At 41.7% G+C, this 26,067-nt stretch overlaps 1 protein-coding gene across 3 annotated transcripts in view; it reads left to right on the top strand.

The window, feature by feature from the left end:
* LOC137618723 (zinc finger protein 665-like) overlaps positions 1-21,978 on the top strand; it is a 78,909-nt gene extending 56,931 nt beyond the window's left edge. For all 3 annotated transcript variants that reach the window (XM_068348889.1, XM_068348888.1, XM_068348890.1), the window contains exon 4: positions 17,236-21,978. In XM_068348889.1, coding sequence (XP_068204990.1) covers positions 17,434-18,768 — 1,335 coding nt within the window. In that variant the 5' untranslated portion in view covers positions 17,236-17,433 and the 3' untranslated portion in view covers positions 18,769-21,978. The remainder of the gene's footprint in view (positions 1-17,235) is intronic.
* Positions 21,979-26,067: the final 4,089 nt, after the last annotated feature.

The following is a 26,067-nucleotide window of genomic DNA, read 5'->3' as shown; positions in this document are numbered from 1 at the left end:
GACTCTAACCAAGATCTTGGCATTGAGAATTGTCGATGACCTGGTGTTTCATGAGAATTCAGGATTCGGTGTTGACCTCGCTGCCCATGACTCTTGATGCCCCTTTTAGAGCTTGATCCTCCAGTGGGGTACCTGTTGACGATCCTGACCCAACCCAGGCTCCTATGGGTGTGAGTCTCGATTTGGACGACTCCCAGAACTTTGATTCGGATAACTCCAAAGATGTGTTGCCTCCACCAGCTAGCCCTAAAGCTCCTGCCACTGAGCAAGGAGAGTTTGACTATTCCTTCATGTAGATATTAGCTTGAATGAGGAAGATTAACAGACTTACAGATTCCACGTCCTTTCCCCAGAGGGGAACGACACAGTTTTAGAGGTTTTCCGCTGTGCTCCATGACCTGGAAAGAACAGGGTAGAGTTACCGTGGTTGAAGATAGTGTCGGGGTCCATTAAAAAAGGTCATCTCCGTGATTGCTGTAAAAAAGAACGCTTTTAGGACAAGTAATCTGAGTCATTTATGTCCTCTGCCTTTTGTCAGGCAGAGGAACTACTACAACATCCTCCATGATGATCCCTCAATCTTGCCATTAAACATGGCAGTGTCAGCATTGGCACAGAGTATGACAATTGACAAGCTGGCGGCACAGTAGGTGATGTTCTCAGCTGCAGAGGCCGCGAACTTGAAGAGGATTGCCAAGGCAACTTTTCAAGCCTTTTTGTGGATTGATTGCTGATCTGGTTCTGTTGGTTATCTGACAGATAATGAGGATTTGTTGGATTCAGATAAGAGGATAGCGTTTAAGACTGTTCTGCTTTCTGAAGCAAAGTCTGTAGTGTTTTTCACCCATAATGCAGCCAACCAGTGGGCAAACTGGATCTTGAAGAGACGAGACTCTGTCATTTCAAGATTCCAGAGGCAGTTGCCAAAGAGTGAAGTGTTCCGTCTTTGCAACTCGTCGATGGAGGATCCTTCTTTATTCCGCATGGAAGACATCAATGTGTCTCCTGTGCACTGATAGGTGCACAAAAAGTTGAACCCCAAGCAGCTCTCTCATCGGAAATGTGTGAGAGGTAGGGGAAGCAAAGGTGGCAAGTGGGGTCGCTCCCACTTAGGTGGTCATTCCTCCCGCCTTGTCACCAGTGGCAGATATGAGAGATCCTCGGTGCTAAACCTTAGATGGTCTTGATCCTCCGAGTGGGGTACTACGTCCCATTCACTCTCTCTCTCATCGGCCTCTGACACGGTATCCAGTAATGTCATATTCTTTCCTGATTGGATCAGTGAAGGATCTCACCCTTTGGGCAGAAGTCTAACCAATGTTAGAGAAGGGTGCTTTCCAAGAGGTGCTCAACAGGTCCCCAGGCTTCCAAAGTAGGCTCTCTCTTGTAGAGAAGGTGTCTGGAGGCTAGAGACCTCTCAGCTCTGAACGAATTTGTCCTTCAGGCTCTATTCAAGATGGAGACTGCGGAAATGGTCAGATAGGAGGCTGTCAGACTGAGGAACTTCACACAGTACTTCCAGATCCCTGTCCATCCAGCGACAATGAAGTGTCCAAGAGTCGTTCTGCGCGATATGATATACCAGTTTCAGGTGCCGTGTTTCAGTCTGTCCACAGCTCAAGTGTTTGTGAGAATGTTTACTCTAGTCTCAACCTGGATCCATGCCAACAGCATTTGTCTACTTTGGTACATCGATGATTGGTTGATTCTTGCGTACTTGGTAGAGACCTTCTTCCTACACCTTTTATTGCGACCTTGGGTGTTGTGGTGAATTTCAAGATGTCTTCCCAATATCCATTGCTCAGAATCTAGTACATCTCGGGAGGCAGATAAACACCCAATTTGGAAAAGTATTTCCATCTCAGAGCTGAATCGAGAGATTTAGGGAAGCAGCTTATCCCTTCTTCTCGCAAGGGTCGCTACAAGCTCATGTGTGGCTACACCTGTTGGGACACATGACCTCTGGAACGTGTGGTACCCAACGCCGCCTTCGCATTTTCTCCAGTAGCAGTTGAAGACCTTCTGGTCTCATCACAGGGACCCTCTGGACCTTCTAGTTCTGAGAGTTAGAGCAAAAAAGAGATTTGAGTTGGTGGATTCTGGATGCCAACCTTCTCTTAGGGGTAGATATTCTCTCTCCTCCCCGGAGTTTGATGCTCTTTACTGATGCGTCAAAAGAAGTATGATGGCTCACCTGCTGCAGCATGTAGCCTCCGAGCTGTAGTTCAATTCTGATCACCAGTGCCACAGAAACCTCTGGGAAATTAGCTCTTTAGCACCCCGTTGTGTTAATGAGCGACAACACAACTATGGTGGCTTATCTAATCAAGTAAGGAGGTACTTTTTCATGGCAGCTTTGCCTTCTACCTGTGGAGATTCTGCGTTGGGCGGAAGAGAATTCAGCCTCCCTATTAGCCCGCTCATTCTGGCATACAATCTATGCAGGAAGACTCGGATAGTTGTTTCCGAGTGGTTTTTACATTAACGAATAGCCAACAAAGTCCTGACTTTGTATGGTTCACCGATACTAGGCCTGTTCACGACATCTCTCAACTGGAAGCTTCCAATGTACTGTTCAGTACCGAACCGCAACCTTTCAGCATCTGTGGGACGGCCTGGACATCTATGCGTTTGCCCCAATCTGTCTATTGTGGAGACTTCTGAACAAGCTAAAATTCTTTCAAAATTTTTGTATGACCCTGATAGCCTTACTGTGGCATCAAGCAGAATGGTACCAAGACCTTCTTCTGCTGACAGAGATGCCCTCAGCTCTACCACCACACATATGTAGGGCAAATCAAGGATTTTTTTGTGTGGGCTATATGGCTTTCATATGCTCCTGATAGAAGTGTATCGTTGAGAGAGCTCTTTCAGCTAGAGATGGCATTTGAGGACAATTCTAATACAAATCGAGCTATGAAATAACTAGTCAAAATTATATCTATCTATCATCATTATCATCATCTTCCGTGACTAGTGCACTGCAAGCCTCAGACTTGTCATTCCACAAATTTTCTTAGCTCATTAATCCATTGTCTCCTCTTACTTCGCTTGCCTCGTTTACAATCTTTAAGGGCCCATTCTGTTATTCTTAATGTCCATCTATAATCGAGCATTGTCATTATATTCCCTGCCCATGACCATTTCCTTTTCTTACATGTGAGAATATCCTCTACTTTAGTTTGCTCTCGTATCCATGTTACTCTTTTTCTGTCTCTTAGTGTTATTCCCATCATTATTCTTTCCATAGCTCTTTGAGTTGTAAATAGCTTATGTTCTAAGGCTTTAGTAAGGCTCCAAGTTTCTGATGCACAAGTTAATATTGGTAGGACCATATGATTGAATACTCTTCATTTTAGAAAAGATAGCATTTTACTTTTCATGATATTTTGTTTACCAAAACATCTCCATCCCATGCTTATAATTCTTTTAATTTTGGTCTCGTGTCCTGGGGAAATACTTACTGTCTGTCCTAAGTAAGTATATTTATTAACAATCCTTATAGGTTTGTCCATAACCCTTATTTATTGTATGCATTTTCATTGAATATTATCTTAGTTTTACTCATATTCAGCTCTCTCTCTCTCTCTCTCTCTCTCTCTCTCTCTCTCTCTCTCTCTCTCTCTCTCTCTCTCTCTCTCTCTCTCTCTCTCTCTCTCTCTCTCTTTTTTCTGGGGGTTGGGTCCAGTGAGGGGGCTCGCCCCTAATCTTTCTAGGAGGGCCTCCACATCTGTGATATGGAAAAAATCCACATGTATTTATATACAATTATTATTAGGTCACTGTTCACTAAAGTGTCAAAAATATAAATGAAGTTGAAGTGTAGAAGCAGATTAATTTAAATTACTTGTAGCTATTTTTAACATGTTCAGAATAATATGATAAATATTACGTACCATATAATAATTACATGTTATAAATATTAAAACAAGGCAGCTTTCATTAAGAGCCAAGACATCTAATCACTTTATTCACAAATAAATCACTTACTTGCTTTATAAGTTTAGCGACTAGGTAGGAGACCATTTATTGATATGGGATCAAAGGAATAGAAAGATATCAGAACTGCTTAAACAACACCAGGATAGCTAGAGAGACATTAATTTGATGGTGGCTTGGTCTAATTTCAAAGGTATTCAGTCTGGTTCCAGCCAATCTGTAGCATCATCCTTACCTTCTTTCAGGCAACAGGAGATTGAGGAGAACAGGGAACACGTAAAACTTCTTTCCAAAGTTGCTGTTTTACTGGGAAGGCAAGGATTATCTTTTTGGTGGTCATGAGGAGGGCAATGATGTATTGAATTCTGGAAATTTTATAAAGAAAAAAATTTTGTTTTGTAAAGATAAAGCTAGGTAATGATATGGCCATTACACTAATCCTCAGTATCAGATTGACCTGATATCAATTATTGGAACTTGTATCAAACATGATATTTACGGAAGCACAATCAGCTAATTTTTTCTGTAATGGCTGATGAGACTATTCAATTTTGACAGGTAAAGATGATCACTCAACCTTGATCCTTCACCTTCAAACTGAAAGAAAGGGACACCCTCTCATTGATAGACTTTTCCTAACTCATACGGACTTACAACTTGACTTTCCCCAGTCAGAATTGAGACCGTCCTCTCGGAACATGGTTCAAATTCTCCGATCCCTAAAGGGACCTCCTTATGTTCCACTTCACCAGGCAATAAATTTTCTTCTGATTTAAGAACACAATGTTCGTACACACTCGTACAGCAACCATACAAGTCAAGAAACTTCATGGTCTCTCTTTCAACATCGCCCATTATTGAGAAGGGCAAAAGACAATGTTCAGTTTCGTCCCTGAGTATGTCGCCAGACGCAGTCTCCTAAGGTAATGGATCCTACACAAGCCTCCACTCAGTAACGGACGATCCAGATCATCCGTTACTGTACAGCCCACCCGGGTCCCATTTCTTGTCATCAGCACTGGGAGAGACTAGGGGAGGATCACCGAAACATCATCTCGACGTGACGACTCACAGTCTGGTCCTTCTTAGCAGATTACTCTGTGACCCAGGTTTTACAAGAAAGGATGTGAATGCTCCAGGTGACTTTCACAACCTTTCTCCTGCATGACGTGATCCACAGGAACTCGATACGATCTCTATCGGTCCGGTGGTGGCTGCACAACAGCTGGTTGTATACCTCAAGCTCCTTATTGGACAAGTAGCAGAAGGTTGAGGGTACTGTTACTAGGTTTTAGTCTGCGTGAATGAAAAGATTTGACTGGCTCTTATTCTTTTCTTCATCATCCCCTCTCTTGGGGAAAGCAGCATCCTGGGTTCTCTGCACAGCTGACCTCGAACCACTGCAGGTAAACCATGCTCCGTTGTGTACCTAGTATTAAGCTAATACTGTTGCGTCCCCATACCCTGACGAGGTGGTATGTGGAAAGTCTTGGTTACATCAGGTTTCTCCTACATAGACTCGGAATAACTATACCTAGACAGTCACACTTCTACACCTTCTACACGTCTCAACACACAGCTTGCATAGGCCGCGGACCTTGCGTAGCAAGGTTTTAGGGAGGACAGGGACTCCTTATTTTTGAGTACTAACATACTCAAATAAGGAGCCCCCGGGCAAAGCCAAAATCCAGATTGGCAGGGACGTCCATCCTTCCTAATGGGTAAGTCACCCCTAATAAATAGTGTGGTTTGTATTCCAGTTACGGAACAAATGACAAATTCGTAGATAATTTGTATTTTGCTAACTATACAAACCTTAGCTATTTATACAAACTTGCCTGCCATTCCTATCCCCCTTGAAGTCCTACCTCCAAGCAAAGTGACTATATCACAGGTGTGTGAACGGGAGTGGTAGCAAGCTACCCCCCCCTACCCCCGCTAACTAGCGGTGTGGGTAGATAACCCTCGCTAAATTTTAATGGCTCGTCATTTCAGCTCCGCCAAAAGTATAACCCCTAATAAATAGCTAGGGTTTGTATAGTTAGGAAAAATACAAATTATCTACGAATTTGTCATTTCAAGGTGCTGTGCTTCGGTCTTTCCACAGCACCACAAATCTTCACCAGAGTGTTCACCCTAGTATCATCTTGGGCACACAGGATCATCATCCGTCTCCTCCGTTATCTGGACGACTGGTTAATCCTAGCAGACTCGGTGTCAACCCTTCTTCAACACCGAGACAAACTTCTGAGACTTTGCCAAGATCTGGGGATCATGGTAAATCTCGAGAAGTCTTCCCTGCTTCCCACTCAAAGACTGGTATACTTAGGGATGATTATAGACACCCCTCTCCACAAAGCTTTCCCATCAGACGACAGGATAGCAAGGCTGGGGAAGGTCGCAAGACCTTTTCTCAGATGAGAAGAACTTCCAGCCCAATCGTGGTTACGTCTCCTCGGTCACCTTTCATCGCTGGCCCGTCTAGTTCCCAATGGTCGCCTCAGGATGAGATCCCTCCATTGGCGACTCAAGTTCCAGTGGAATCAAGCTTACGACTCCCTGAACATCCAGATCCCCATGGGACCTGTGGAACTGATAGACCTCCAGTGGTGGGTGGCAGACGAAAACCTACGATAGAGTGGATCTTCTCGTCCTCCCCCCGGATTTGATGCGGTTTTTAGACGCTTCAAAAAAAAAGGGTGGGGGGCCCACGTGCTGCACCACACGACCTCAGCCCTCTGGTCAGAGTCAGAAAAGTACCTCCACATAAATCTCCTAGAGATGAAGGCCATCTTTCCTGCCCTTCAACAGTTCCAACAGTACCTGGCAAGTCACTCTGTGGTGGTGATGAGCGACAACACCACAGTAGTGGCCTACATCAACATACAAGGAGGTATATTTTCGCTGCAACTCTCCCATCTAGCAGTAGAGATACTGAGATGGGCCGAAATCCACTCGATACCACTATCGGCATGCTTCATTACGGGCAAGAGGAATGTGCTCGCCGACACCCTGAGCAGAACATCTCAGATAGTGTGGACAGAGTGGTCTTTGGATCATCTAGTAGCCAACAAAGTCCTGACTTTGTGGGGTTCTCCGACTGTGGATCTCTTCGCAACGGCTCTGAACTTCAGGCTCCCGCTGTACTGTTCCCCAGTCCCAGACCCCAAGGCTCTGGCTAGATGCTTTCCAACAACGGTGGGACAACATCGACGTTTACGCCTTTCTCTCGTTCTGTCTGATGAGGAGGGTACTCAACAAGACCAGATCATCGGTCAATCATTCAGTGACCCTCATAGTTCCGCTATGGCATCATGCAGAATGGTTCCCGGACCTTCTGCAACTCCTAACGGAGCCGCCAAGAGAACTCCCTCCACGACACAATCTACTCAAACAACAACACGCCAACATCTTCCACAAAGCCGTAGCTTCACTACGACTTCACGCCTGGAGACTATCCAGTATCTCCTCTCTGAGAGAGGATTTTCGCAACAAGTTGCAATCAGGATGTATTTCTCCACTTGATGCCATTATTCCAGCAATAGCAGAGTTCCTCATGTATTTGCATGAAGAAATGCATCTATCAGTCTCGGCAGTGAAAGGCTATCGCTCAGCCTTAAGCCTCGCCTTCAGGCTGAAAGGAATGGACATTTCTTCATCGCTAGAAGTTTCTATACTCATACGGAGTTATGAACTTACATGCCCTCAGTCGGAAGTGAGACCTCCCCCATAGAACGTGGTTCGAGTTCTCAGGTCTTAAGAGACCTCTCTATGAACCATTACGCCAGGCATCAGATCGCCACCCTACTTGGAAGACGGTGTTCCTGCTAGCTTTGGCCTTGGCCAAGCGAGTTAGCGAACTTTATGGTCTCTTGTATGGTATCGCCCATTCAAGGGGATGGGGGGAGGTAACGTACAGTTTCGTCCCAGAGTTTATTGCTAAGACTCAGAACCCTGGAGTAGCGGATCCTCGATTCGACTCCTTCCGGATTTCTAGTCTCTGTATTGTAACAGATGACCTAGACCATCTCTACTATGCCCAGTAAGGAGCTTGAGGCTGTACTCAAGAGAACAGCCACAGCCCGTCTTCGTGTGCCAGCACTATTTTTCAGCACCGAAGGACTAAGAGGAGGGTCACCAAGAATACCATCTCTGCATGGATTCGCAGGGTCATTGACCAGGCACTGAATCCAGACCTTCCTCCGTCACGTAACCCTAGAGCACATGATATCAGGGGCATAGCTACGTCCCTGGCCTTCAAAAGAAATTTTTCAGTGACGCAGGTTCTTCAAACTGGGTTGTGGAAACGGCAAACCACGTTCACATCCCACTACCTGCAAGACGTGACCCACAGGAGACTCGATACTTTCTCTATCGGTCCTGTGGTGGCTGCACAACTGCTGGTTTAAAACCTCAAGCTCCTTATTGGACAAGTAGCAGAAAGTTGAGGGCATTGTTACCCGGTTTTAGCCTGCATGAATGAAAAGGTTTGACTGGCCCTTATTCTTTTCTTCATCATCCCCTCCCTTGGGGAAAGCAGCATCCTGGGGTCTCTGCATAGCTGACGTCAAACCACTGCAGGTAAACCATGCTCCCTTGTGTTCCTAGTATTAATATTAATACTGTTACATCCCCATACCCTGACGAGGTGGTATTGGGAAAGTCTACAAGTTTCCATCTAAAGAACTTCAGAACAACTTTCTAGGACAAGTCACACTTCTTCATACCTTCACACACAGCCTGCGTGGGCCGCAGACCTTGCGTAGCAAGGTTTTAGCGAGGTGGAGGGCCTCCTTATTTCTTGAGTGCTAACACACTCAAATAAGGAGACCCCAGGCAAAGCCAAAAGCCAGACTGGCTTGGACATCCACCCTTCCTAATGGGTGACTCACCCCTATTAAATAGCGTGGTTTGTATTCCAGTTATGAAACAAATGACAAATTCGTAGATAATTTATATTTTTCCTAACTATACAAACATTAGCTATTTAACCAAACTTGCCCGCCAGTCCTATCTCCCTGGAAGTCCTACCTCCAAGTAAAGCGAGCTCAAGCACAGGTATGTGAGAAGGGGGGTAGCAAGCTACCCTTCCCTACCCCCGCTAACTAGCAGTATGGGTAGTAAACCCTTGTTAAAAATTAATGGCTCATCATTTCAGTTACGCCGAAGGTTTGTATATTTAGGAAAAATACAAATTATATACGAATTTGTCATTTTTGGGATAATATTGACATTGAATTGGATTTGGGGGCAGGCATAGCAAAATGAACAGCGTATTGATATAAAAATAACAAATATTGTTATTACTTCTAATTTTTTTATCACTTAAAATTACTATGTATTTTATTTTTCCTTCCCAAATGTATTTTTGCTGGCTCCTCCCTTTTAATAATAATTATAATGATAATATGGTAGTCTTTAAATCTGTCATACTGTATGTTTGTTTTTGAAAAATAATTTTTGGGTTAACAACACTGCATTGTAAAATGTACAGCGAGGGAAAGTAAAAGATATTTAGATACCAGAAATGTATAACAAGAACAAATGGAGAGAGGCAGAGATTAAAGCCTTTGTTTTGCATATTTAGGACAAATGTAACTGTTCCCATGTGTCCTACAATCCCTCGTCCTACTTCGAGTTAAACTGGATAGGTGGCAGCGCTTCTTTCAGTCTGCTCATAACTGGCATTTGCTTCGACTGCTGCGGCGTATGGATGTACTTTACAACGCTTGCCAGAATTGTTGATTCTTTTCTTTTAACTATGCGGTTATTGAACAATGGAAGGGAAACAGGAACTTTGTGTTTTCCAGGGGAAGGGAAGACGCTGCAACCGACTCTGTGCTTCATGCCGTGAGCATGTCTGTTCGCAGGCATCCACTTGCTCTGAATGTCAATTGTGACCTCTGGTTCAGTGGCAGACGTATGCCCTGAAGGGGAAGAAGCTTGCAAGGCATTCGTCAGAGTTGGTCAGAGCAATGCCCTAGAAAGCAGAGGTGGTGGGAAGACTTGTGACATGGTGGAGAATGAAAAGTAGCATAACTGGCTCTTTTCCTTCATTCTTCTACCCTTCTCTCGGGGTCAGTGGCCGAGGCGTTACATGCTGGTCGGGACCAGATATTGCTAAGTTTCACTTCAGAGCACCATTTTTTATCCAAAGAAGTATATCTCCCCATCTTCCATGTGAGCAGTGAGATGGTGAATCTCTACCAACCCATTATTCTTATACTTGGCATGGAATTCTTACTGATGGCCTCTTTGGGGCTATGATTTCTGTTTACATGGTATGTTACAATTTGTGTACGACCCAGAGCCCATCAGTACCGTATCTCATCCGTATGATAAACAAGGGGTAATAGTGGCCTTGCTTTGCTTCTCTGTAGATCTAGCCTGGAACACTTCCAGAGAAGTCGCAGAACCTTCCAGTTTTGGTTCCTTGGGGACTTTCAACCCTCCAAGCAGTGAGTGTCCTTAATAAAGAATGAGGATTTTCATTATGCATATGAACTAATGATTAATTTTAAAAGTGATTTGTATTTTTTCCTAGCTAAACCAACCTGAGTGTTTTAATCTAACTTCCCTCCTCAAACCACCCTTCTAAGCCCTGGGCCGAAGTATGAAAAGTGAGTTATGAGCTGACTGGGTTGGGCTTCTTGGCCTGCACCCTCTCCTTGTGGATAACTGGTTGTTATCTATTTCAAGTTAATATATAATGAAAGGAGTCAGGTTTGTATGGTGAGGAAAAAGACAAATTAATAAATATTTCCTTAGAATAACTTATCTAGCCCTGAATCCCAATAACCTTCCCAGATTTTTACCACATTAACAACTTTGATAACTCTTCCGTACGGCCGTTGGTAACCGTTTGTTCCTGTAGAATTTCAATATCCTTTTTGCCCTCAGCTCCATTGATCATTTGTGTGATTGCAGATGTCTATATACCTGTTATTGATATCAGTGGTGCTTTATTTTAACTGTTTGATTACCTTTATTATTATTATTATTATTATTATTATTATTATTATTATTATTATTATTATTATCTGCTAAACTACAACCCTAGTTGGAAAAGCAGGATCCTATAAGCTCAGGGGCCCCAACAGGGAAAATAGTGCAGTGAGGAAAGGGAACAAGGAAAACTAAAATATTTTAAGAACAGTAACAACTTTAAAATAAATATTTTAAGAATATTAACAACAGATTAAATATTTCCTATATAAACTATAAAAACTTTAACAAAACAAGAGGAAGATAAATTAGATAGAATAGTGTGCCTGAGTGTACCCAAATTTGTTATGCAACCCAAATTCTTAATGATGCTGCCCTTTCTGCAGAGTCAGAATGAGTTGTAAGGAATATGACCCCCATGAGAACTGTTCCTGTGGCAGAGTTATGTTTTCCAATCTTGAATTCCTTCGGCAAGTCGTGTTACTCATGGCCTGGAAATTGATGGCTACGTAGTTCAATAATCATAAGCCATTACAGCTGGAAGGGCTTTCGAAGATCAGAGAAAAGGCCATGGTTAATGAGGAGTTTCATTCTCTTACAAATGTTCCTTCTGCTTGGCAATCAGGATTTGGTCAATCGCCTTCCAGCTGAAGCAACACCTGGGATGCTGGTCGATGCTGGCTCCTTAGGAGAGCATTGTGACCTTGTCATCCCCCCTCATTTGGCTTAATACAGACCCGTGTGGTCTTCAGACAGTTTGAGTCTTCTCATTCCTGTTTCCCTTTTGCTTGGTGACAGTCACTTCACATTTAGGCTACTCAGGCTTTGCTTGTCTGCCCCAGTAACTTGTGGAATTGGAAGCTCTCCTCGATCACTACCTTTAGTTCCCCATCAAGAGTTTGTCCTTTCATTGTCCCTTTTTCTATGTCTATGCTATTTGGGTGTGTGACTTTCTAGGCACCTAATGTGCTTTAAGCAGTTGGGAGTTTGGAATAAGTTGATTATTTCACTTCTTGTGCTATGACTTCCTCTGATCATAGAGCTCATGGGATGTTTTCTTATTGCTAGCAATAACACCTGATCTAGATATTGATCTCCGGCACCATTTTTCAATTAGTTTGTTATGCATGTTGCACAAGATTTTTCATAATTTTGATCATCCTGTACATTTAGATCTTCTCAGACATTTCCATCCCACTTGTAATACTAGGCATGCAGTCAATTCTAATATTCAGGCCTACCCCACCATGAGGCTCAGTACTACACAGTATTCTAGAAGTTTTATTCCAGCTGTGACCAAGTTGTGGAATGATCTTCCTAATATGGTAGTTGAATCAGTAGAACTTAAAAAGTTCAAACTTACAGCAAATATTTTTATGTTGAACAGGCTGACATAAGTCTTTTTATAGTTTACTGTATATGTGAAATATCTGTTTTGATGTTGTCAGTGTTTTTTAAATATTTTGTTGTAATTGTTCATTATTTCCCATATCGTTTATTTCCTTATTTCCTTTCCTCATAGGGCTATTTTTCCTTGTTGAAGCCCTTGGACTTATAGCATCTTGTTTTCCCAACTAGGTTTGTAGCTTAGCTAGTAATGATAATACTAGCAGTTTGATTTCACATTTGGATCATGTAATTTTCTTTCATTTTACTATTTGTTGTTTCTCGCACTCAGTTTTCTGAAAAGCGTTTGCATAGAGGCGCCTGTTCGTGCATCAATATCATCTACCTCAGGAATGTAGTTAGTCAGCTGATGATCAAACGTAACTGTTTTCTTTTGTTTAATCGTGTAGTCTTTAGACTGTTTGGTGGGAGTTTCAATGGATACTCCTACTGTTCTTTTCCCTTCCATTAGAAGAAATAGGGTTTGCCATTCCTCCATTGAAGACGAAGAAACGACAGTAGTCAAGCTCTGTTGTGTTTTTCTCTTCAAATTCCACGCCTGCGATGTTTTGACTCTCCTCTCTTTCTCCTGGTGAGCGTACGCTGACTCCACTCCCTATGCGAATATCTTAGGAACATTTCCACGCAACTGATGATGCAAACCTATTCGGAATGTTTCCATCTTTGCTTTTTATCGGGGATTTATTTAGTGATTTCTCGATGTACGTTACCTCATTTTAGGTCATTTTGAACTTCTGTGGTTAGGTGAGACTTCCTGGAATCTCTACCCTTTGCAATCATAAGACTTATCAAGATCTCTATGAGAATTGCGACATATGCAGCCAACAATTGTGTCGACACGAGAATAGTTATAGATGGTTTAAAATAATGGGAACCAAGATGTATGTCCACTGCAGGTTCTAAAGCTTTCAAATATGCAGATCCAAATTTTCACAGCAGGCTTACACTAGACACCCGAAAGACTGGAGATATTAAAGATTACAAGAAGAAACTGAGGACTTTCTTGTTTTCTAAGTGCTTCGATATGTGGATTTGGCATTTAATGTGGACTACATTGTATAATACTTTATTCCTAAGACTATATACGACAGGTCTTTCAAGGTCTGGTAAGGCGCTGGGTTTCCATGTGTGATAGACCATGGGAACAGCCTTTTAAGTAAAGTAGAGGAGGATGACTTGTTCAGTGAGACCGCTCGTACTCTTACGTGGAGTAGCCGATGGTCCCAATAGCCCTTATCACTTTCTAGTTTCCTCGTTGGTTCTAGGAACTTTTTATCTAGATTATGATTTAATTCTTTCAGAGAGGCATTATGTTAGGTAGGGATTCGTGGCATCCATGTGGACCAGGATAAAGGAGCCCACAATCTCAAAGTCTTGGTTTCAGCAATAGTTCTCACAAGAACGTTCCTGTTGTCAAGAGTTGGAGGCAACGGGTAGTCTGCCAGTTGGTGTTAGTGATCATGGTCGGTGTGAAGTTTCCCTCATTTTTCCCTGACACTGAACCAGCGAGACAGGTCTCCTCCAGGAGATGGAGTTGCCAACTTTGCCTTTTTCCCTCCACTTATTTTGTCATTCTGTGGAGAGGTTCGGTATTCATTAGTGCCTTTTTGTTAGGCACCTTTTAGGATTTAGTAACAGGTCTATCCTGGCGACCATTCCAATCCTAACTCTGTTGGTGTGTTCCCTCCTCTTTGGTTGTCGAGCACTAGAAAATCCCCTTCCTGTGCCTTTCTCTTGACGTGATGCCTTGATGAATAAGACGACAGCTAGTCTGCGGTCGGCATTTTGCAACTTGAGTCATGGGTGGCGTTACCTCTTGTGTTCTAATACTGAAACAATGCTTTGCTGAGTCTAGCAAAACAATGCAGTTTGCAGCCTCTGCTAATGACTTTGGACAACTCTGATCTTCCCCCCCCTCCCCATATTGCCTGACAACAATCCACTTAGTTGTCCTAGGCACTCATTATAGAGAAATAAGTCGCCTCCTTCCTGTAAACCCCTTAACTCTTTGATGACGACAGCTTCCTGTTAAGCGAGGCAACAGGTGGTTGCTTCGGTATTGTCTACACTGACATAACCTCCCTCCCTTACATTGCCTGACACAAAGTCAGTGGGACTATTAGGTTCTTTTTCATGAAGATGGAGATGTCTCTTATGTGTGATTTGTCCCTCGTTTCTTGTTGAGTGTACAGTAGTTGGAAAAGTGTATGGTAGAGTACTGATTAATAGGATTAAGGATAAAACATAGAATTCAATCTTAGAAGTACAGGGTGGTTTTAGAAGAGGTAGGGGTTGTATGAATCAGATTTTTACAGTTAGGCAGATATGCGAGAGATATTTAGCAAAAGGTAAGGAGGTGTATGTTCCGTTTATGGATCTGGAGAAAGCGTATGATAGAGTTGATAGGGAAGCAATGTGGAATGTGATGAGGTTATATGGAGTTGGTGGAAGGTTGTTGCAAGCAGTGAAAAGTTTCTACAAAGGTAGTAAAGCATGCGTTAAGGTAGGAAATGAAGTGAGCGATTGGTTTCTGGTGAGAGGGGCTGAGACAGGGATGTGTGATGTTGCTGTGGTTGTTTAACTTGTATGTTGATGGAGTGGTGAGAGAGGTGAATGCTCTAGTGCTTGGACGAGGAATGAAACTGGTAGGCGAGAATGACCATGAATGGGAGGTAAATCAGTTGTTGTTTGTGGATGATACTATACTGGTTTAGATGCGGAATAGAAGCTTGGCCGATTAGTGACAGAATTTGGAAGAGTGTGTGAGAGAAGGAAGTTGAGAGTTAATGTGGTAAAAGTAAGATTATGAGATGTACGAGAAGGGAAGGTGGTGCAAGGTTGAATGTCATGTTGAATGGAAAGTTACTTGAGGAGGAGGATCAGTTTAAGTACTTGGTGTCTGCTATTGCAGCAAATGGTGGAGTGGAAGCGGATGTACGTCAGAGAGTGAATGAAGGATGTAAAGTGTTGGAGGCAGTTAAGGGAGTAGTAAAAAATAGAGGGTTGGGCATGAATATAAAGAGAGTTCTGTATGAAAAAGTGATTGTACCAACTGTGATGTATGGATCGGAGTTGTGGGGAATGAAAGTGACGGAGAGACAGAAATTGAATGTGTTTGAGATGAAGTGTCTAAGGAGTATGGCTGGTGTATCTCGAGTAGATAGGGTTAGGAACAAAGTGGTGAGGGTGAGAATGGGTGTAAGAAATGAGTTGGCAGCTAGAGTGGATATGAATGTGTTGAGGTGGTTTGGCCATGTTGAGAGAATGGAAAATGGCTGTCTGCTAAAGAAGGTGATGAATGTAAGAGTTGATGGGAGAAGTACAAGAGGAAGGCCAAGGTTTGGGTGGATGGATGGAGTGAAGAAAGCTCTGGGTGATAGGAGGATAGATGTGAGAGAGGCAAGAGAGCGTGCTAGAAATAGGAATGAATGGCGAGCGATTGTGATGCAGTTCCGGTAGGCCCTGCTGCTTCCTCTGGGGCCTTAGATGACCGTGGAGGTATCAGCAGTAGGGGATTCAGCGTTATGAAGCTTCATCTGTGGTGGATAACGGGAGAGGGTGGGCTGTGGCACCCTAGCAGTACCAGCCGAACTCAGTTGAGTCCCTTGTCAGGCTGGGAGGAACGTAGAGAGGAGAGGTCCCTTTTTTTTTTCTTTTTTTTTTTTTTTCTTATTTGTTTGATGCCGGCTACCCCCCAAAATTGGGGGAAGTGCCTTGATATATGTATGATGTATGTTCTTGGTATCAGTTTTCTAGAATTGACCAATATTCAGTCCAGTTGTCTGGCCTTCAGTTCCCCTCCCTTCCTGTCTGACAGGGTCACAGGAGAGTGTGGGTTCTACTGGCAAGAAATAGAAGTCTCTTTAATTTTCTCTCTTCAGGATCGAGACTTTGCATACGCTACCCTTTCTTTTGGCGAAAGGTTCAAGAATTAAGTACAGTAATGTCATTTGGTATCTTTCTAGGGAAGTTCTCTTTCTGTCCTTTTAATGATAGTAATGATAATCTTCTCTTCCTATCTTTCTTCCCTGACTAAACAGATTAGATTAGACTCTCTTGTCTTGCAAGAACAGTGTTGGCTCTGGTTTTTGTCGCCATGTTTTTTGTGATGCTTGTCTTGAGGTGCCTTTCTGGCTCAGGGAGAGAGTTAAGCGATAGACAAGCTTGTTCGGTCGCCAGGGGCGATCCGTATGCTTTCCGTTCTGTCTTATCAAAGGGTTTATCTTAACTGGTCCATTTCTTCTTGTCCCTTTACTTTTTGATGTTGGGGCGACACTCTAGTCAGGTGCGCTTTTCATTATCTTCCTCAAATAGGATGTTGGACTAGAACTTGACCTGCCCACATCAATGGATTTCTGATGACCTCCCCCTGGATTGACCTTCAGTTCTTACTTGGCCTTCTCTGGTGCAGTCCGCTGCATCAGGTAAGAACTGTTCAGATTTAAGTTTGGGGTTTTCTCGCTTCATGCTTATCCTCCCATTCCGCTCAAAACGGGGAAATTTCACCGGTTCCCTAATCCTTGTTAATGTGAGTTATCAGGCTTGATAAATTATCCTAAGGTAATATTTATTAATATGGAATTTTCAAACTAAAATGAATATTAATGATTCCTGGATAATTTAGCTAGTCCTATCCTTCCATCCCCTGGAGTTACACAACTGACGAGAGTGTTGAGTTAACTCTCGTTCCAGCCGTTAGTGTTACCATCTGAGGTGCAGAATAGGATGTATCAGGCTTGTCAGTGTGGTAAACAATTTGGGGGGTTATTGAGATTCAGGGCTAGCTAAATTATCAGTTAAGTATTATTAATACTAATTTTATTTTGAAAATTCCTTATTACTTTTAAAATTTGTTATTTTAGTTTAAAAAGTTGTCATTTTATTACAGAAAACTTCGTTTTTATCTTTTACATCTCCACTGATAGTAGTTCTCTCTTCTTTCAGATTTTTCATCCCAAAGGAAATAATTGCTCACCTCAAGTGGCAAAATTGTGCAAACAACTGAAGATATCAGCAAGAGATACAGGACTGGGAAAAGGGAAGAAGGGTTTGTGTTGGTTCATGTTGTAGGACTTTCAATGTAAAGAATAGGAAGTTTAGCATTAATTTTACATTTGTTGGCTGTTAAAGATAACATTAAAGATGTCAACTTGTGATAGGGAGATGATGAGAAACTCTGAATCATTAGAATTTCCAACAAAAAGCAAAATGGAAGAATCGTTTCCACACACTGCAGTCAAGTTAGAAAAGGATGATTTTGTTGACAGTGTTGGACATTTTAATGATGGCTCTCATTTCATGGAGTCAGGCATGGAATTCATAGCAGAGCCAGAAGTATTAATCAAAGTAGAGCCAAAAGTATTTGAGCCAAGTAAAGGTGACGTGAAATATCCTTTTGACAACGATGCATCAGTGAATGAGGAGGGTTTACAAATCGGCGAAAGGGAAGTCAATAAAGAGGAGGAGAAGAATGTAAAGACAGGTGAGAAAGAGGAATGTGGCATACAGCTGGGATCCAATAGGAATGATGACGAAGAATCTTTACAGAATAAGGAGGGGCAGATCGAAAACAGTGGCTGTGAAAAACCTCTTTATCAACAAAGTGATTCCAAAACTCAAACTGACGTTGTTATGAGAGAAAAGTCGTATATGGGTTGGAATTACGAAAAACAATTTAGCGGAGTAGTTAAACCGCACGTTCACATGCTAAGTCACACTGAAGGCCAGTTCAGATGCGAAGAATGTGACAAAATATTTTCTAACGAAGTTAATCTTAAAGCGCATAATGAAACTCACACTAAGAATAAGCCGTTTAAGTGCACTATCTGCGACAAAGCATTTGCTGATAGAAGTAATCTCACATGCCATTATAGAATTCACACGGGGGAAAAACCATTCAAGTGCAGCGTCTGCGACAAAGCATTTTCTCAGAGTTGTGCTCTCACGAGACATTTTAGAACTCACACTGGGGCGAAGCCATTCAAGTGCAGTGTCTGTGACAAAGCATTCTCTGAGACAGGTCATCTTACAAGCCATTATAGAACTCACACTGGGGCAAAGCCATTCAAGTGCAATATCTGTGACAAAGCATTTTCTGTGAGAAGTCATCTGACAAGACATTTTAGAATCCACACTGTGGAGAAGCCCTTCAAGTGCAGCATCTGTGACAAAGCATTTTCTGAGCGAGAACATCTCACAAATCATCATAGAGTTCACACCAGCGAGAAGCCAATCAAGGGCAGTGTCAGTGACAAAGCATTATACGAAATGGCATGTTCCTCTCGGGAGTTTTTCACAGGAAAGCTATACGGATGTCCCGAGTGTGGCAAAGAATTTTCTCAAAAAAATGATCTCACAAGACATTTTAGAATTCACTCTGGGGAGAAACCATTCAAGTGTAGTGGCTGTACCAAAGCATTTTCCAGGAAGTTTTGTCTAGTAAGTCATTTGAAGAATTGTGCCGGAAAAAAGGTGTAAGGAATTGGGAAGCCGTTTCTTTTGCAAAGAGGAGAAGGCTGTTACGAAGAGATTCAATTTCCATGCTAGCTAGACTCTAGTTATTTCTCTTGTTAGTTTATTCAACTGGAATTGAGATATTCCTTTGCAAATGATTCTTGAGAGGACATTTTCAAAGAAGTTGAATGGAATTTTGATCAAGTAAGAAAATCATGCCCCATTGAAAGAAATCTGTGTTTCCTTGGTGATGTTCAGCTGCTTGTGATGTTGCACTCTGATGAGTCATATCTTGTTAGCTAGTTATATACCGCCTCGTACTGTACCTCTGACTCAATACTTATTCACATCCTTAGTTGCTTAAGAACATTTGATTGTTAGAAACCTAAACAGTATTTGTGGAAATTAAATGATCAAAGAAAATACTTGGACAACAGAAAACAAAGGTTTTTATGTGCATTTGTCTGCAGATCTCTTTTGCTGTATGTGCTGGAGGAGGGACATGGTTACTGTAGTGCCTCTTTTTGTAATGATCTTGGTACTAAGTGAAATTTAACTCAATTGATGTATTATTATGCAGAAATTGCTTTGTAATTTAACCTATATTATTAGTTCGTTCCTACACATCTTACAAACCTTTGACCCTGAGTGCAATTATGACTTCAGGTAGTGGTAGTAGTAGTAGCTGGTGAGTAGGCCCAATTTACCCACCAGACAGCGTAGTTGTGTTACAGTTTCTGTGCTACCTGTCTTTATCAAATGCACTTATTCCTATTGGCCGCCGTGTCTGTTGCTGTCCTATTCCTTGTGTGTGTAGCCGATGAGAGCCTAAGGAAGGTTTCCCTTCTACATCACTGGTGCTCCCTTGGCAGACTGCCACTGCCAATCCCTGAAAGCGATAAGGACATTTCTCCTGGCTGTTGTGCTCTGCCCTACGATAGTGTTATCATCCATCTACACAACTCCTTAGATGAACTTCAAGTTCTTCCTTCTTTCATCTTCATAGAGGTTTAGGAAGGCCAATTGATAGGAGTCATGATCTCTCTCTCTCTCTCTCTCTCTCTCTCTCTCTCTCTCTCTCTCTCTCTCTCTCTCTCTCTCTCTCTCTCTCTCGGGAGAGATAGAAGCTGTGCACACCTGTGATGTCAATACTCTCGGCTATTGCTGCTCCCCATTGAAGAGTTCCAGAGACGATAACCATATCACCTGGTGTGGCACTGCCGAGGAAGAAGTCTTGGAGGCATGGGATGACTGGTGAGCCTGACTCTCCTCCATCTTAGTCTACTGTATACCAAATCCCTTCCATCGGGAAGGCATTGAGGTACAAGGGTATATACCCCTGCTACTAGTGCCAAATCTCCTAAGAGATGAATCACAAGTTTTCTTGGTCAAGATGGTAGTGCCTTGCTCTAATTCCACTCTTGCCAGGGATGCTCCAAGATGCTTTGGTGACCTTATCTTTACAAACACGAGCTCCCCTGAGGAGTTCTCCAGAGATGATTGACTGTAGATCAGTTTCCTGGTTTTCACAAGCAACTAACACCTTCCCCTCTCGTACACGTGAACAAGGCTGCTTGTCGATACCAGTCTCCATGAAACAATCTTCCTCTTACAGAAGCCCTACGATCAACACAAGACGACGATCTACGAGATGGAAGGTCACGGATGTGATCACTATCACCTCTTAGCCCTTCTCAACACACACAATCGTTCCGACGAACACGATTGGTACCATGATCTAGAATTTATATAAGTTCATAATCATCGCCAACTTCAAACGCACAAGACGCTACAAACTCATAAACATCACTCGCACAAGAATGCCACGATCACGATTATCACCATGCTCAAGAATTTTATGCATGCGATGGTCTACGCTTGCAATCGTCTATGAATCCAATCATCACGCACATGATTTCCAGGCTCTAAGGCTCCACATGCTAAGTTCCAATGCACATCACCCAGTAGCAATCTTTGAAACTTTTCTTGGGAGTCAGCAACCAGTGGAGTGTCGTCTGATCATTCACTCTTCTGTTTTTCAAGTTCTACAGCTGCATTTTGATTTCTTGACGTAAGTTCTTTTTTTCTATCTTTTATCTTTCCTATCTACTCATAGACTTGAAAATTTTTAATATCTCTCCCTATTTCACACTTATGAAAAGCCTTTTTGCTGTTACAAAAGGCACATAAATCCTCTGTTCTTTACCTGAATGACTTCACTAAAAAAGATAGATGCAGCATTTGTTCACCCTTTTCTTTCATAAATCTATAAAGCTTTCCTCCTCTGCCTCTTGCGGAATTGGCCAAGTCATTGGTCATGTGCTTACAGCATGCAAAGATGTCCACTTCCTTGCGGATGGCCTCCAAGAAAAACCTCATGGTTTACTTTGAGGATTCTCTCCTGTCATACATGCAGTTTCTTCAGAAATCTAACCATCTTTTTCATCCCCCCCCCTTACATTCGTATCTCAAATTCACATGTAAGTTAAAGAAAGACTATTAGGTTAATGTATCAGTGAAGAGACAAACTTGAATGGAAGAATATAGTGCTAGGGCAGGATATCAGTAGAACAAATATGTGTATCTCCATTTGCTGCTTAGAGCCCCTTTTTGGGGTTGTATCTCTGTTCCCACTTTTTTCAACATTGTTATGTGGATCGAGTGATGAGGTTTAGTCTATTGGATGCAATTATTGTCTTGTGTATTTCTTCAGTGTGACTCCACGCTTGATCACCATTTCATACCTTTCAAACTAATCAATTATCTGTCCAGCCAACCCAACCATCTTTGATTTGCTTTCTGACAATCTTGGCACAGACTCTGACTAAGTTAGTGCTGTAAAACATGCTGAGAGTTATCTTGCATCCTCTTCTTGTGTATTAATAGTGTGTCAAACTTTGGCACTAGTTTTCTTACCTGATGGTGTCCTTGCTGATAGAAAGGTTCCTTTTCGATTTGAATTCCTAGGGAGAGTTCAGACTTCCGCAGTACAAAACGTTACCTTACTGAAGATTTTCCTAAATTAATATTTTTGTCAGTTGGACTCTTAAAGAAAGAGGGAATGTTTTTGTGTCTAAAATTGACTCAATATTTTTTTCTAATTTTTCTGCTGCTTATTTGTATGTAATTTAAGTATATGTTGTAATATTCTTTACTTATAACAAATAATTGGGAATTTGAGATATCGTATTTTTAACTTGTATTTTATAACTGAATAAATTATTTCTATAACAATTCCCGCATTTCATTTACACTTTAGTTCCTTTTAACACTTCCATTAGATTTTATTTTTACATCTCCAGTATTATTGTCTGTTCATATCTCAATAAAGAGAGTAATTAGAATTATAGGTATTCACTTTTAAATCTTAAACATTGGCAGTTAACAAACGTGTATTAAAAAAAGAAGAACATAAGCCATGGAGCTCTGAACTCACTAGGGCAAATGGGTGCAAGTTAGATAACAATACAATTCGTTTGTAATAATGTAGGGGACACGGTGACTCTTTACTCCACGTTGGGAAACAATTTAGGTGATTTGTTGACACTGTTTACTCAAGAAATTTAAGTAATTTTGGTTTCGTTTATATAAGTAACCTCATCTAGTTAAAGCTGGATTGTGAAAAAAGACAATTTTACACTTTTTACATAGTGACTTGTTAGTCTGCTGAAATCAAGCAAGATTGTATGTCCAATGAAAGAAATTTAAAAACTTGGAACTTTTCTCTTATTTTTGCTTAATGTTTAGAAAATACTGTGCTGAAGTCTGTACCTATGATGAGTAAAAGGGTTTCTGTAAATTTCGTTGGTATACTGCAAGGATTTGAACTGCACAGTAGTTTGTAACTAAATAATCAGGAAGTGATTTGTCTTCTTACTCTTACAATCTTTGACTCCCAAACTTTTAAGAAAGGTTGACTTAGCAAAGTGAACTGTATGAAGCTATTGAAAGTGAACATTCATGATATTTCTGATCTAAAACTATGTTACTTTGGGTAATTAAACCTGTTTTGAAATTACTACAAATTTTAAAATGCTGACCAATATTATTCCACCTGTGACCAAGTTGTGGAATGATCTTCCTAATCGGGTAGTTGAATCGGTAAAACTTTAAAAGTTCAAACTTACAGCAAATATTTTTATGTTGAACAGGCTGACATGTCTTTTTAAAGTTTTTATATGAAATATCTTTTTTAATGTTGTTATTGTTTTTAGAATGTTTTAATTGTTCATTACTTCTGATATCGTTTATTTATTTCCTTATTCCTTTCCCTCACAGGGCTATTTTTCCCTGTTGGAGCCTTTGGGCTTATAGCATCTTGCTTTTCCATCTAGGGTTGTAGCTTAGCTAGTAATAATAATGATAATACACTGATACAAGCCAAGTGTATTTTACCGCTGGACAGTTTCTGTGTAGATTTTGTGTGGTTTTGAATTTCTTCATTTCCTCTGAAATAATTACAGTACTGTACCTTGTTCCTTTGTATCATCATTACTGTATCACGTCTCATCCAAACTCGCAAGTTCCCTGCCTTGTTACTACATGCGTCCCATTGCTTCTCTTCCAGCCAATTGACATGCATTCCTGATGTTAAGCTAATCTTCATCAGACGTGCTTCCTAAACTGGAAAATCTATTCCAACATATAGTTACAAAATTAACCGGATGCTCATCTTCGGGAAGCTTTATTTTTAAATATTTAACTTAGCCGGTGAATATATAATAGCTGCAACTCTGTTGCTCGACAGACACATACATAAAAAACTCGCGAGCGATCGCTATGCAGGTTGCAGGTGTGCCCACCAGCGCCAACTGTCGGCCAGATACCACTCTCGGATGTAAACAAAACCTTCAATTTTTTCTCTGTCGACGTGTCGACAAGACGTACTTTTACTCGCTGTTGAACCTGGAGTTTTTCCCATCATATTTGGTGAAGTACTTTAATTTGGTTTGAGCTTTCGCAGTACAGGTGTTTTTCTTCAAATAAATCCTTGAACTCGTTTTTGGATAGATTTAATTTTTGATGACAAAGAGAGTATGGACTTTCTTTGACTTTTAAATGGCCGACCATTCCCTTAGACGGAAGTGTGTTTAGGCTTTTAGCAATTATCTTATCACGTTATAAATTAATTATAGATTTTCCTCTATATATTTTATTTCTCACCGCCTTTATTAGGCCTCTTCGATTAACTTTCCATTTATAATAAACATAAAAATAAATTTTAATGATTTGTTTATATGCGACCTTTCCTGAGAGTAGGCGGTCCTAACTTGGAAACCGAAGTTAAACAACGTTGAGCCCTTTCAATCGTAAATAGCTTTTAAAGAGCTAATGATTTAAAACTTTTTAAATGAATATTTTTTAATAGATATTTTATGAAAGATTTTCTTTGAAAAGTCTTCGTACTGTTTCAAAGATGAACTAACGTTTAGTTTATTTATGCTACGCAGTTTGCGCTCTATTGTTACGATAGAGAGAGAGAGTATCACGGTTTCACTTTGCAGAAAGAGTAAATCGATTCTGACGTTTTGTTCATTCTTCTTTCAAAGCTTAAATGTTTTAAATTCTATTTTAAAGGAACTTTTTAATTGAAAAACCTTTCAGTTTTTTCCTTTGGTCAAATAACATGTTTTTTTGACGAAACGTAAGTAGGCTCTTCTCTTAGGTGCGAAATCAAGAGAGAGAGAGAGAGAAAGATAGAGACGGAGGGAGAGAGAGGAGAGAAAACGTTCCGTTCAAGCGGGTAACGTTGTTCTCGAGTTACTCTCGTCCCTAGTCTCTGTACGGGGAGAAAGGAAGGATAAAACGTTTTTAGTTTTTTTTTATTCTCGTCCCCAGGCAATGTACGGTGAGAGATTGAAAACGTAGTTTTGAATGAACTAGTGTTTAGTCTCTTCCCCAGCCACTGAATTTTTTATCTTAAAATATGTTTACTGTTTTTTGCTGGTATTAATGTGCTTGCATTATACGACTGATTTCGCAATTACTACCTTTTGATGAGGGTAGAATTGCGTGCTTCAGGTAGAAATCAGTAAAAGTTTCGATTTCAGTGAAATAAGTGCAAAACAGAAAATCGTAGTGATAAAGTGATATTGCGCAAAGTGTTATCAGTGTTGCGACCGAGGGTTCGTCTGTTCATGCCTGTCGTTCGCCTAGTCCGGTACCTCTTGCAAGCTCCCAAGCCCAGGGGAGAAGTAATGTCGTACGACTTATGGGTTCGAGAGGCCTTGATCAGCGAACAGACGTTCCCTCTATGGTATCGGGTGTATCTTACCAAGATCACCCCTACCATAAGGCGAGAGAGACGATTTTCTCCTCGTCATCCGAAGGCTTTTCGCATAAGAAACCTGAAACAAGGTTTCGAGGCCCTTAAGCGAAAGTCAGTCCTTTCAGGACAGGTCCAGCGTCCTGGTTGTAGCCCTTAGGACAGCTCTGACCCTATGCAGTCATCGGAAGACTGCTCGCCGCCTAACAAAAGCGTAACACAGACTCCGAGAGTCTTTTTGTTGGCAAGGTTTTGCGGTCACAGACGTTACCCTCGTCTCTTACCGCAACCATTTCCGTTGATCCTAAATGGGTTGTACGGCAAGACATGCAGAATAAGCTTGCCTCCCTTATGGAAGACTATTCTGCCGATAAGTCCGTTGAGCCTAGCCGTTTATCTCATCGAGATCCTGGCTTTCAGCCACCCTAACGTTCCTTTGTGCGTCCTGTTGACGTTGGCGTAGCTAAGTCACGTCAGTCAGGTAGTTTAGAACCACACTCGATGCGGTCTCGTGTGGTTTTTCAGCCACATTTGGACGTTAGGCCACTTGCTGATGCTCCTGTTGACGTTCAGGACGTTCGCTAACAATCGGAGTTGACTTGTTTTGACGCTGAGCGTCAACCTCCGCATTCTAGAGTTGTTTTGACTGCTCAGTCTAGGCGGTCAAAGCAGTCTCGAGTGGACGCTGTGCGTCCTCACGCACCTGTTGTTGTTGACAGTTCACAGACTGTCAAGCAGTTACATGACGTTGCGTCCTGGTCTCTCGCACCTGTTGTTGTTGACAGTTCACAGACTGTCAAGCAGTTACATGACGTTGCGTCCTGGTCCGCTACTAATGCACCAGTGCGTGTGGACTCTGCTTGTAAAGCATTGCCACCACGGTAGGTCTCTCCCTTGCTTGAGACTCAGCTATTATCGGACAAGGTTCCTTCAGATGAGGAAGTTGCTGTTCCCCCTCCTACTGATATTCCCTTGAGGACTCTGTCAGACAGAGAGGAGCCTAAAGCTGCTTAGCCCTCTATGGACTTTAAATAAATCATGCTGATTTTTAAGGATCT

This window comes from Palaemon carinicauda, chromosome 25 (assembly GCF_036898095.1).
Source record: "Palaemon carinicauda isolate YSFRI2023 chromosome 25, ASM3689809v2, whole genome shotgun sequence".
Classification (NCBI taxonomy): Eukaryota; Metazoa; Arthropoda; class Malacostraca; order Decapoda; family Palaemonidae; genus Palaemon; species Palaemon carinicauda.
The sequence above is the reverse complement of the archived record's forward strand: the minus strand, read 5'-3'. Positions and strand labels throughout refer to the sequence as shown.